Source organism: Oenanthe melanoleuca, chromosome 3 (assembly GCF_029582105.1).
Source record: "Oenanthe melanoleuca isolate GR-GAL-2019-014 chromosome 3, OMel1.0, whole genome shotgun sequence".
Taxonomy (NCBI): domain Eukaryota; kingdom Metazoa; phylum Chordata; class Aves; order Passeriformes; family Muscicapidae; genus Oenanthe; species Oenanthe melanoleuca.
Genome location: NC_079336.1, coordinates 44,336,751 through 44,350,347, shown reverse-complemented (window position 1 = coordinate 44,350,347; position 13,597 = coordinate 44,336,751). Strand labels below are relative to the sequence as shown.

Below are 13,597 nucleotides of genomic sequence, written 5' to 3'. Positions count from 1 at the left end.
AGTTGGTTGGTTGAGCTCAGCCACCCCACCCCAGCACTGTTGATGTCCGAGCCACAGAGACACCAAGGTGCCACTCGCCCCAGGCTAGGGAGCTCCCTCTCATTTGGAGCACTCCTGAAATCCCTCACACAGCTTCCCTGCCAGTTCTAGCTCCCGGGCCAGGTAGCACGAGAGGTCCCATGCAGGGCTTGACTGAATGTCTCTGCAGCCCATGTATGATCTCCAGCAGAGGCAGTGAGAGGTCTAGGCTAGGAGGGAACCCAGGCTGGCCCATTGCTGCAGTCTCTGCTTTGTGCTCCACCATCAGCCACAGCTGCTGTATTAGAGTATGTCACAAGGTACATACCTTCTGAGTTCTTGGAATATCCATTTATAAATCTTGTGCCCATTAATTCATCTGAGGAATCCCTTTTCGTCCCTGCAAGTACCCTTGCCTCCTGGCAACAAGTAGCAGAAGTCCCTGTTCTGGTAAGGGAAGTACCTTTTCAAGCCAATGCCCCTCAGTTCTTGTATTGCAGAATCTGGGTTAACTCTTGTATTGCATTCAGCTTATTTACAAACTTTTGAATTATACATAACCCAGACACTCCCTCCTGCCTTTCTGTCCCAGCTGAGCAGCCCTACATTTTCTGTCTCTCTGAGACATTGGTGAATACTGAACAAAACTCATACCAGCACCAAGGCTTCAGTGATCCAAACAGTGACTCTTCACACTCTGAAAAATTACTGTTATATCCTACACTTGATTTCTTACCCTTTATCAGATTTCAGTTTGCAAAATAAACTTTTTTTCAAGCAGCCTGTCAATTTAGCTGGTTTTTGCAGAAGTCTAGATAGGTTACATCCTCTGGTTCCCCTTCATACCCTTGCTTATTTGCACCATTATGTAGCAGATAGTGAAGCAGGGCTTCCCTATTCAGTTGATGATTATTCATGTACTCAGAGGTCTTCTTCTTTACTATAGACACTGTCATCTTCCCAGGGATGAAAATCATATCTGTCAGGCTTCAGTTTCCATGATCTGTGGTATTAGCTCAGAAGAGGAAAGAATCAAGGAAGTTAGCCCAAACCTACAAATATACAAATATACACTGATAGAGTAGTTCTGCACATATGTCTGCCATGGATCTATTTCCTTGCTGTCTCAAGCCTAGCACAGCTGCTCACATCTGTACTGTGTCCATAGAAAGTGCTGTAACTGGAGAGTTCTGATTCAGGGACACTGCAAAACTCCTTGCACAACTGCAAGAGTCAAAACCCTTTCTGCATCCTTCCTACTCTTCTAAAGTAGCCTGGTGAGACAGCTCCGAATGCTCTTTTCCAGTCATTAAGTCCCAGAAGCAGTCTTGCTGAAACCTGTGTCTTTGCTCAAGTCTGTTGACAGCATTTATCACAAGATACCTTTTTTTTAAATAATTTTGGAGTCATTAAAAGGGATTTTTCCCTTCTGGCACATGCAGTTCAAAACAGGGCTGGCAGCTACACCTGAAGAGCTCTGACACTTCTGCTACAACACCTGGCAACCTTATATGTCTTGTCCTGTGCTGCATCTTGTCAACCCTTGCTGCTGGTCATTGTAATAATTTATAGTATTTTTATTTGCAGCTGTGTCAGCTCGTTTGCCTGAATCTGTCAACACCTTGAAAGGTCAAGGTCTGGCATCAGCCACTTTTCTGCTTGGCCATGTCTTCAGCTAAGTGGTCTCCTTCTGAGTTAGGCAGCACCTCCATTTATCTTTCCCCATTCTGTTTCCACTGCAGGACTGCCAGAGGAACACAACAGGAGAGCACTGCGAGCGGTGTCCGGACGGCTTCGTCGGGGACGCTGCCGGCGGAGTGCCCACGCTCTGCCAGCCCTGCCCCTGCCCCCTGCCACAGCTTGCCAAGTATGTAAAGAGTCTGCTTCTCTCTCATTTGGGCTGGCCCTTTCCAAGCTGGGGTCAGCATCCCTTCCTGAATGCAGGAGACAAAGGCTCTGCCTTGGCAAACACAGGGGAAAAGAAGAGGGCTACCAGCTGCTCGTGTTTATAACCACAGGAAACAGCACTTCATTTACAAGGTGCAAAATATCTCTAAATACTGATTCTTACCAAGAGGAAGGAGAATGAGCAAGTTCAAGTTCACCCTTAAATGTAGAAGAGATTATTCACTTGTCTGGTTGCTTTTTTAAATCCCTTAAAGAACAGTTCTCAAGAAATGTGCAAGCAGAGATTTATGTGGCTGAGACAGACAGAAAACAAAACAAAACAAAAAGACAGAAAGTTCAATCTATGCCACCTGAGGGGTAAAACTAAACACAAAAAAACCCCATGACTTTGCAGTCCCCTGAATCTACAGCAGCTGGATCTGGTTAGCACAGGAACAGTTCAAAGGAAAGTGCTGGAGCACCCTGTGACAGGTACAGTGCCCCTTCAGCTGAGGCCCAGATACTTTTGGGTAAGAAGCTCTGAAGCCTGACAGAAAACCAAGACCAAGTCAAAGAACTCCAGATGTTATGTGCTTTCTGCCTTCAGAAAAAAAAAATAAAAATATAAAAAGGAAAAAAAAAACCCCACAAAACTACAAGCCACAACCAGCCATTTGAAACAATTAGTGGCATGTGAGTAATGCAGCTGAAAGAAATTATCAACTTCCTCTTGCTCAGTTTCATGCTCTGGGAGAGAGGTATCTGTACAAATCCCACCACAGGGAGATGCTAGTAAATAGCTGCCAACAGGCTGATGCTGTTTTTTGGGCAGCTAGCTATTCCTCTTGTGTTGTTTCCCATTCTGCTTTCAGCAGGACTTCACAGTGAAGGGAATTTCATCCTTACTGTATTTGTTTGCTGTTGCTATAGGATTACTCACACAACCTTAAGGTGGGATGAGCTGCATTTTGCTTCTTGGGGCTCAAACTGGCAAAGGAATAAAACAATTCCAGCTAAATTCTCACAGATCCCTTCTTGGCTTTTGTAGTGAGCTGCAGACATATGAGAAGGTCCGTGGGGTGAAGAACAGCTCTTGTTGAAAAACTTCAGCTTTGCCTGGATTACAGAGAAAATCCTCCAGAGAGGGGGGAAGAACCTGGCTTTGCTCACATGTAGAAAGGCTTAGGAGTGAGCAAGCTCACAGATGAAGCTGACTATTTCTTCCAGTTTTGGTAGCAACTGTAATGCCGGAAAACTTAGAAATACAACAGTCAGTAGCAGTGCTCTTATCTTGGTAAAGAGTTTTTTGTAATCTTTTTGGCACAGAGCAGCCACTTTGGTGTGAGAAGCTGTTCTCTGAGCCCCAACCTGAGCTGTACCTGCACTACCACATGAGCCTCAGGCTCTGCCAAGCAAGGTCAGTCAGGAGGGTTTGGTCTGTGCTCCCTGCAGCCACAGTGTGGCTGGGTCTGCATTCACCCAGACCCTCCTCATCCTGCAGCCCAAAGGCTCTGCAGAGGTGCTCCCTGAGAGCAGGGAGTTGGATGGTCCAGCAGGGCTCAGGCAGTGGGAACAGCAGCGACTGGGGCTACAGCTTTTCTCTGCTACTGCTCTGGGAGATGGAAAAGGAGGCCAAGGAGCATTCCCAGTTTCAACATGCTCCTTAGCTAGGGACATTATACCTCTCCTATTCCACTAGGGAGAAGGAAACCCCAAACCCAAAACTCAGCAGCATGGGATTGGGAAGTGAGAACAAATGTTGAAGGAAACCTGAATGCAGATACCTCAATATTAGCAGCAATAGACAGCTTGAACTTGATGAGCCACGGGGTCCATTCATCTCAGAATATTTTATGTTCTACAACATTGTCTCCCCTTTGAAACTATGTCAGTAAAAATCCGCTTCTCTTCCTTGGTTTTCCCGCAGAAAAGTCCTGAAGGTAATAATTTAAGGAATGGTCCATCCCAAATTGCCTCATACCCCTATTTAAATAATGTGCAGAAACTGCCTGTTCAGCTTCTTGTATGAGAGAGACCTGACCACAGAAGTAGTCTTCAGCTGAGGCTGGAACAGGCAAAAAATAGTTGAGCAACATTAAGCTTTACTAAAGGTTAGCTAAATTCAAAGAAAAAATGTTCTTTCCTAGTTTGTTTTTTTTTTTTTCAATTTTCCTTCATTAATCCTACTACATATAAAGAGTAAGGCAAAATAATAACTCTACCAGAAGCAGAGAAGCATTAAATGGCTTTAAAAAAGAACATCCAAAGGATGTTGTTTTGTACCCTATTTTACTTTGGAAATAGAATGCTGAATCTGTAAACTGACAGACTCACCAGATAGGCATTTTTTCCAGGAATTCAGCAGTGTCTCTAGATTTTCTGACTGACTATCTTCATATATCTTCTATCCTGGGAACTTTTGGAGTAACTTTTGGACATTAGACATTAGAAGCGTAATGTCATCTCTTTGGAACAAAAAAGGAGGATGGAGGTTGCTCCACAGCCCAGCAGATGTTACTTCTTTTCAAACCCAAGGGAATTATAAAGCCTTTTTTTTCCCCTAAAAGTTCACCAAAAGTATAAAGCATGAGGAAGATTTCAGTCTTAGCTCATAACTTAGATCCACGATGCGGTTTTTGCAACTACGTGAAGGAATTAGAGTTTGTTAAAAAGAGGAAGCCTGCCAAGCTATTATGACTTTCTCAACGTGTTCTTGTAAAAGCCACACAGCAGTTAATTTGTAAATTCTGTGAGAAGAATTTCATTTTATGTTCTCTCTGGTTGTATCAAATGTTTTGAGATAACAGATCCAGACTGATTTTTTTGTCTCTGGCTGTCCAACCAGTTGAGAAATGCTGTCAGGAACTGAAATTGTGCAGGAATTCTCGTCACCTTTCAATGCTGTTTGTTCCTGGAATGAGCAATTCATGGATCAGGCACTTTCCCATTGCTCTGAGTCCTTTGTCCTGTGTGAAACGGATGCAACCCAGCCACAGCTGCCCAGCACTGTGTGACTGAGGAGCTCTGTTTGAGCAACCATGGGCCTGCAGCTGGAAACTGCTGCCACTCACTACTCTGGTTGCATTCTAGTGCTGGCAGAATTTTATTCACACATGTTGCAAATTAACTGGAAACATCTTAGGACTGAATCTCTTTTTTTCCTGTAAATGTATTTAAGCCATGTCCATCACCGTGTTTGAAATGCATGTAAAATTTGCACTTCCCACATCTGGCTACTGCAGTTTCTTGAGTATCATATTTATTTAAACATTTGTTAAATCCTGAAAACATAAGAAAACAAAGGAATCCATGATTTAGAATCACAGCAGTAGAAATTACAGCCCAAGCATGTATTACTTTAGTCAGCATTCTTGCAGTCAGCATCACTACTCTGTGTGTTGGTCTCAGAAGAGGCCACAGAATCTTTCCAGCTTACTTGGAAAGATGGTAGAGCAGCCTCAGTTTCTGTAAACTCAGTTACTCTGATTGAGGACAGCATTACTGAGGTCAGTTTTCACCACCAGGAACTTCCAGATTGGAATTTGAGAAGAAAGGTAGGATTTGCATAGGAAACTGCTGCACCCATTCCAGAATCTCAGTTCTTGAACTGCAGCATCTTCCACAAACAATATTTTACTCCTTGGGATAATAGACAGGAAGCAATAAGGTTCACATGACATACACGTTGTATGTCAAGGGTCTTAAGTCCCTTATCTAAAATGTGTGCATCAAAACCTGCAGATGTGTCTGCTCTCCACTGCAAGACAACAATTTTCACACATACATCATAAATACATCTGTATTTATATACCTCCATAGTTCAATACACTAATTAATGCTTCCTAAACTAAAGTCTAAACAAGGGTTATAATATAAATTATTTATAGAGCTTAATACCCATGCAGCAATGAACAACCAAGAGCCAGAGTTCACATTGACAAATGTCCATACTGTAACAAAGAAACATTCCCAAGTGTCTGTCATTGCCTGGTATTCTAACTATCCACCCTAATGAAATTCCAGCTTTGCAGTCTCCTGTTACAGAAAAGGTGGAAGTGTGCGTTGTGTCTGCAAGGAAAACTATGCAGGACCCAACTGTGAAAGGTAAGAAGCTCTTAGGATGACTTGTTGGTCAGCAATACAGAAGTCCAGAATTTTTCCAGAGAATCTTCCCATACTGGTGAGAAGTCTTATATGCTTGTTTGCATCAGGTAGAACTGTGTCTATTAAATGATCCCATTCAGTTCCTACTAAAAAGCACTAAAATTAGCTGTCAGAAGTGTCAATGTAATGCAGGCATTTACAGATGATGTATTTTGATCTAGTTCTTGCACTTTGTGCACCTTCATGTGGTGATCTTCCTAAAGGGAATGCAATTTTAAAATGCAACATACAAATCAGAAACAGCAGCTGAAGTGAAAAATATCCACCACATCCATGCCTCTTGCAATTCACCTCTCTAAAATATGTAGTAGGTTTCTACCAAATAACTTTTACAAAAGCAAAGGAGAAAATCCACTATCGAGTCGAATTCTTAAAGCAGATGCAGCTTTTTTCAGTTACATTTTAAATGCACTTCACAGACATAATTCAATAAAGTCAAGCAGACAATTATAGGTCAGTGTTGCTTTTCAATTTTCCCTTATGTCCATAAACAATTTCCAGTAAATAGTGCCTAAATAAAAAAGGACACAAATAAATTGAACTATACAGCAGAAATATAACTTCATGTCCTGTAAGAGGCTCTCTTACCTGTTATGAACACACATGGATGATGTTTAAATGAATGTCAGGGGCCTGATTATATTTCAGAAATTGTCCCTGAGAAGCCAATAAATTAAAACATCTCTAACACAAAGACTGAGGGATATAGGATGGCTCAGACAATGTCTTCCTGAACATCTCCTTTTGTTTTCCCTTGAAGCCCCTGAAGTATTTTAGTCTTTAGTCAACTGTCAATAAAGGGCAAACCTGGAATTGAAATGATACTTGATGTAATTGTCAGAGAAGGGAGAAAAGGGATGCTTAAGATGCAAAGACAAATCAAAATGAGTAGGGTAAGATGAACAATGAGCAAAGGCTTTTCTCCTTATAGATGATGCAAAAAAAAAAAATCAGTCTATTACCTCCACATCACTAAAATGGTGACAGCAGCAGTGAAAGCAGATGGCACAAAAATAAAAAACCCACCCTTGTTTACAGGCCCATGGCTGTATTCTTTTGTTCTTTCAAAATGTCAGGTTTATACACAAAGGATAATGCAGACAATTAAAAGGTCATTGAGGTTTCTTAATGGTTATTAAATTGTCAACCCAGACTACAAGCAATACAAATCCTATGAAATGGGTAGCAGTAGCATAGAAGCAGCAGAAAATACCTTTGTTTTCTAAAGGCCACCACCCAGCCTGACTCAGTGCATCTGTCTCAAGGAAGGCAAAGCTGGGTAGAAAAAGCTACAGAAGGAGATCAGCCTGTCCTGGTCACCACATTTAGACCTTGGCTAATCACTGGGATAAGGTGCAAAAAATGTCAAAAAGTGTTTCAAAGCTGGACAAGGCATCGCTTGCCCCTGCCCACTTGCTAAAGAGCAAGTGCCTGATGGCACACACTGCTGCTGGGTACTGCCAGAAAAATGTAGTGTGAATTCACAGAAGCCATTGCTAGGAACTGAGAAAACCAACTTCCCAAATTGAAATTTAGGAATTAATAATTTTTCTCCTGGACTTCAGCAATAAGGCATCAGGGTGGTAACTGGTGATGTGCAGGTATTGTTAATCCACAAATGTTAAGAAGAACAACTGAACAAATTACATTTTATATGTCCAAAGCAAATAGATGAAAAAGATTCTTTTGGCATTTCCAGAGAAGAGGAAACTAATTTCTTACTCACTGATAATCACAGGAAGCAACTATGGCTGCAAAATTAAACAAAGATAACTTTGCAGTTTTATTATGGGAGAGGAAATATTCTTTTTGAGTAAAAAAGGATCATTTATTTATACAATCTAGGAAAAGACATTTACTGCAGGCCTCTTAACTTTTCAGGCCATAAAGTGCTGAGATGGAGCAGTATGTTTCCAGTCAGCTGCTCTTCTCACATTCTACCCATAATTCAAAAGAGGTTAAATGCCTTAGCACTATGAGATGCACTGAGTGGCAAAAGGAAGGGGAGAATGAAGGTAACACATTTATTTTCAGCTCTGAAAATTTCTTTTTGCTTTAAATAGCTGCTCCAGATGAGAAGTTATGGCTAATAAAAGTGAGTCATAGAAGAGTTAGGGTTGGGAGTGACCTTAAAGATTATCTGGTTCCAACCCCCTGCCATGGGCAGGGACACCTTCCACTAGACCAGGTTTCTCAGAGCTCCACCCAACCTGGCCTGGAACGCTTCCAGGGATGGGGCATCCACGGCTTCTCTGGTGCAAATTGTTATGGTGCCTCAGGTGGTTATAAAAAAGCAACACCTGTAAAATATATCCGTGAGGATGTGAGGAAATGTCCTCTACATTCCTGGCAAGTGAACTGAGCAGTTTATTTTAGAAAAGAAGGTGGGGAATGGCCTTGCCCTGACAAGAGGGCAGACATTGCAGGCTGGTGGGGACAGCACTGTTGTTGGTAGATGTGGGCAGCACTGAAAAAAAAGCTGGTCTGACCCCAGCCCTACTCAGTGGCCTCTGTGAACCTGGTGGCCACATTAGACAGATGATCATTTGGAAAATACCTAACCACAGAAAAACAAAAAACTGAAGTCTTAGAAAATCATAGCAAGACTTCTGGCATGACCAGGCTAATCACCCACCACTGCCTGCCCTAACTCCCACAGGAGTGGGGAATGATTCAACCAAATCATAAATGACACTCTGCACTCAGTGTTGCATTCACAGTTCTTCAGGGGGTGCACAGAACTCCTGGCCACACTTTAATTCTTTACATCTGGGTCACCCAAATGATAAAATCTGCACCAAAGATTCTGGCAGTGCTGCAAAGAGACAGAAAGAGCCTTTGTCACTGACAAAAGCAGTGTTTGAGGCAGCCAAGTGGTTTATATTAAGATGCTTAAAATTTTATGTGTTTCCACTGTGAGGATTCATGACTGGAACATGAACAAAGCAGTGCTGAGGAAATTACTCTCTTTATTTAAAATAAAATAAAACAAAATAAAATAAAAAATCCCGAAAATGCAAGAACAGATAAAAAGTCCAAGCTTTTATCAGATCTCCCACATTTTCATGGTTCAGACATGGCAGAACCTGAATTTGAAGATTTTAGAAGACAACAGACCTTGGTTGAGGTACCCAGCCATAATCTGGGAAAATTAATCTGAACTGCCTAAAGTGCTCACCCTCCCTGCTTCCCAACAGCAGACAGAAAAAACAGCATCTTAAACAGGACATTGGATGGGAGACAAGGACAACATGATGATAAAAAGAATGAACTACAATAAATACTCCTTACCTAAATCATTGCAGCAGCTATTCAATCCTCCAATTCATTCAGCCTGCAATTTTTACACCAGCCAGTTATTCCCCTCCTGGCAGGAATTCTTCATTTCCAGTTTTGGGGTATGAGTCCCTGATCTCTGAGCTCCAGGCTTCTCCCTCATGGGCCCTCCTGTCACCACATGGTGACACCATTAAGAGTGTGGGTGGCCCCTGTCCTTCCAGATGATCCCTCCAGTCCATCAGACACTGCTCCATGCTTCTCCACATGCCAGCTCCCCCAGAGAATCCCTTGCTCAAGGATTCTCTCTCAATAGTGCACCATGCCCAACCCAGTGCTAGCTGTCCTTGTGTCTAGGGCTGTTTTGCAAAAGCTGCCCTTGCTTGTAGAATTAAACACATTCCCTGATATCAGCAGAAACTGATCTTTAACTGAGACTCTTTCTTTCCAAATAACCAAATCTATTACGACCTCTTTGCTTGGGGCCACTGATATCCAGGAATGTTACACATCGCCGGTGTGTCTTGCTCTGAAAAGACATCAAAATATCAACATGTCTCTCATTTTAAGGTGTAGAAATTTCTCAACTGAAATGCTTCCCAAACATGACAAGACATGATAAGAAATTTGTACCTATGTCAGACCTTCGCTGGGGTGCCTGGTACCCACCTCCCTCTCTCCCTCTGCAAACCAAGAAAGCAATCCTCCCTTCCTGGTGACTGCTCTCAGCCTTTTACCCTCATCTAAGAGGATAACTTCAAACAGATCTGAAAAACACAGTCTGGTTCAGGGCCTATTCTGTTTTGCAAAAAGCAGAAACCGCCCCAATACCTCACCATAGAAGTATTTCTATAAACCTTTCCTGGTCAGTACTTTTCATGTACATCTATAACAGAAATATGGTCTGGACTTCCTCTAAATTTCAGCATCCTGAAATGCAGTCTCCTACCCCAGTTTCCTATATAACACAATATAGTTGATGAGTTACAGAGCTGAAAGAGACCAAAACAAACACTGTAGAGCTGCCTTGCTGCCAAAGTAATTCTGTCACAGATTTCAAAACAATAGGGAGCAAATCACTTCACTGCTAAAGACACACATAAAAAATAAACTAATGCAGACTGGTATGCGTGAGATACCAGGGGTATTCAGGAAGGGGAAAATATATAACAGTTCAGATTGAGATTAGAGCACAAAATAGCCTCTGTAGGAGTAAAGCTCCTAATTAGCTCTCTGTCCATTAGAAGCTGCAGACAGTGCTTAACTCCTGGTAACATAAATAAGGTCAGAGAAGAAAGGTATCACGGATAGGAATGTCACTGCTCGTCATTGACAGTGTTCCTCTTCCTTTCAGGTGCGCCCCTGGTTACTATGGGAACCCTCTGCTAATTGGAAGCACCTGCAAAAAGTGTGACTGCAATGGCAACTCGGACCCAAATCTGCTTTTTGAAGACTGTGACGAAGTGACCGGCCAGTGCCGCAGCTGCCTGCACCACACCAGCGGGGCCAAGTGCGAGCGGTGCGCGCCGGGCTACTTCGGGGACGCCAGATTCGCCAAGAACTGCACAGGTACTGGCTGTGGCTTGGCACAGAGCTGAGCAACAGGCAGCACAGCACGGTCTGGGGATGATCTCCCAGAAATCAGAGGTGCCTGAACCAGCTCTCAGATGCCTGTGGCTCTGGGAGGCAGTGATGGGATAATTTGGATGCTGCTCGGTTGAATCATCCCAGGTGCCAGAGAAATATCTCCTTCCATCCCCCATGGGCAAGTCTCAGACCCCAGACTCCAACATCTCTAGTGCCTGGGCAGTTTAATGGAGGCACTGTTGTGCTCTCCTGATTCTTGCTTTAAATAAGATTTTCTAAGAGTTCTTTGGGCCTCTATGCTTGTCCACACCATTACCACTCAGGCTAATGATCCTTAAAGACTTGAAAGTATTTTTTATAGCAACAGGATCATCCTTCCTGTCCTGATCCAATACCCAGTCACTTTCTGCTGTTTTCCACACTGGTAATATATTCTGCATTTCCTACTAGTCTGTGTAATCTTGCTAGTTACTGTATTCTCACACAAAAGATGACTGTACTTTCAGGGTCTGGTAAAGTGCCTCAAAAGAACATACTTGCACGGAGGGGTTACAAAGTTTTTTCTCCTCTAATACTGTTCTAATTTACTCTAAATTCAATCCAAACATGGCTTTGACCTCATATCTTTTATCTTTGCTTTGCTTTGGAAGAGAAGTTTACATCCTCTTTCAAAGCACTTAGGAACAGCTACTGCTAAAGTCAAAATACAATTGCTCAGAGCAAGGGCCTTGGGGCTCCACCCCAAACTCTTTGGCAGGGGTCCCTGAAGGACCAGAACACAAAGGAGGGAAACATGTTATTCCTACCTCAGCCTAACTCAAAGGTAGGACAGTGGGAACACACACTCAACTTGGACCTCAGAAGTGCTCCAGAGACTTAGCAATGTCTTGATCCTCCTTGAAACTCACTGTGTACTTGGACTTTGTTTTTTACTTCCTCATAACAAATTGTTTGGGACACACAGGATGGAGGCTGTGAGGATGCTGTGTAATCAAATGCCCTTTGGCTGCTATCTTCACTTGTAGGGGACCACATATGATGCCATGAGGCTACTACTGGTCCTTTCTGGCTTTATATGGCAGTGACAGCTAGAATTTGAGTGTCCATCTCCAGGATATAACTCACTTTGCAAAGCCACGTAGTTGAATTCCATTTATGCTGGCATAGATGCTGGAATAGATACCAGGAAGAGATGATGCTCATGCATAGTGATCCCAAAAGCCAAAGCCATGTATCCCAACCAGCTAAAAAGACATCAGCTGTGGGGAACAGTGTTCCCCAAAACTCACCTCCTGCCTGGATTTAGATAGCCAAGATGCTCATGAAGTTCAGCATGTCTGTGATTTGAAGTGGCAAAAGAACATCTTGTTTATAAACTTCACTGCCTAATTCACTTCACCTAAGATGACTTAACTGCAGTTCTCCAGGAAGGAATTATAGGATCCAACCTGTGGGTACTGAATTCCATGAGGCAGGAGGAACACACCCATCACTTCAACTCTGCAAACCTCAGCAGTAATGCCCTGCCCATGGCCAAAAGCTTCAAGAACCTGAGAGGAGCTTTGCCAGAAGTCAGAGAGGTACAGGGCATTCCAAGTGTCTGAGCAGGGTACGCAATGGGTGGTTTTGGAAAGCATCTCTGAACTTACAGTTTCGAAACTCAAATCAAACTCTCATCACCTCAGTACAGTTTTTTGTTTGCACCCTTAAGGAGGTACACAGCAGTTCTCTGTACAGGCTGTTCACACAGACTGCAGTGTGGTGATTCTGTTACTTAGCAGATTTCCTTGCAGTCTTTCATCTTTGCTAAAAATAAAAAAGTACTTGTGCGCTTGAATACGTTGTGAGAGTTACAGCTTTTCTCTTTTCAGAAATGAGTTTAATCTTGAAGTTCACTCTAGCAAATCCTGATTTTGCAGTATTATGTATCAGAGAATTACACACTTCTCATTTCATCTTCATTTCTGCTGAGCACCACAATATGCTGTACTTGACAGTACTGCACAAATTGCAGTAGATCAATACATCCATGATATTTAAACTATTTGTGTAGTTCTCAGGGAAAGCTTATCCTTTGTTTGGCTTTGTGGGACAATTAGGAACTATTGCTCAGAATTGATTCTGAAATAAGTCAAATATCTTCTTTAAACTAAAAATAGAGAAGCAAAACTATTTTAATAATCAAGACAGTCTGCATATATAGTTTCCATAGAGCATCTCAAAGGGTATATAAAACAAAAAAAGGCAAGAGAACTAAATGAACAAACAGGTCTACCAATCTAAATTTTTTTTTTCTTTCAAGTGAAAGGCAAAACCTGGGTGGCTGTGAACAGTAGTTTTCAGCTGCTTTTAAATTCATATTTTTTAACCACACATCTTTTAGCCATACTTCAAAGCTCTCCACAAATGGCCCTCAGAAATAAAGATGAATTTAGAAGCTTTCACCATCAGCAAACTATGGTATCATTCAAAGTCTTAATTCTCTATTGAAAATCAGTAAATTGAATCAGCAGTTGAAAAATGGTCCAGACTGCTTTTGGAATTAATTTGCTCTAAGATGTTGTGTAGCAGACTCACAGGTATTCATTTAAATAAGAGGACACAATTCTATTTTCTTGAGCACCAACCTCATCGAAATTTTAACCTTTTAACTTTAATCTTGCTA

General features: G+C 42.2%; 1 protein-coding gene across 1 annotated transcript in view; it reads left to right on the top strand.

Annotated features, from left to right (window-relative positions):
- LAMA4 (laminin subunit alpha 4) overlaps positions 1-13,597 on the top strand; it is a 98,813-nt gene that overhangs the window by 30,131 nt on the left and 55,085 nt on the right. Inside the window, exons 3-5 of the mRNA XM_056487228.1 lie at positions 1,761-1,885; positions 5,929-6,009; positions 10,700-10,914. Of these exons, the coding sequence (XP_056343203.1) occupies positions 1,761-1,885; positions 5,929-6,009; positions 10,700-10,914 (421 nt within the window). The remainder of the gene's footprint in view (positions 1-1,760; positions 1,886-5,928; positions 6,010-10,699; positions 10,915-13,597) is intronic.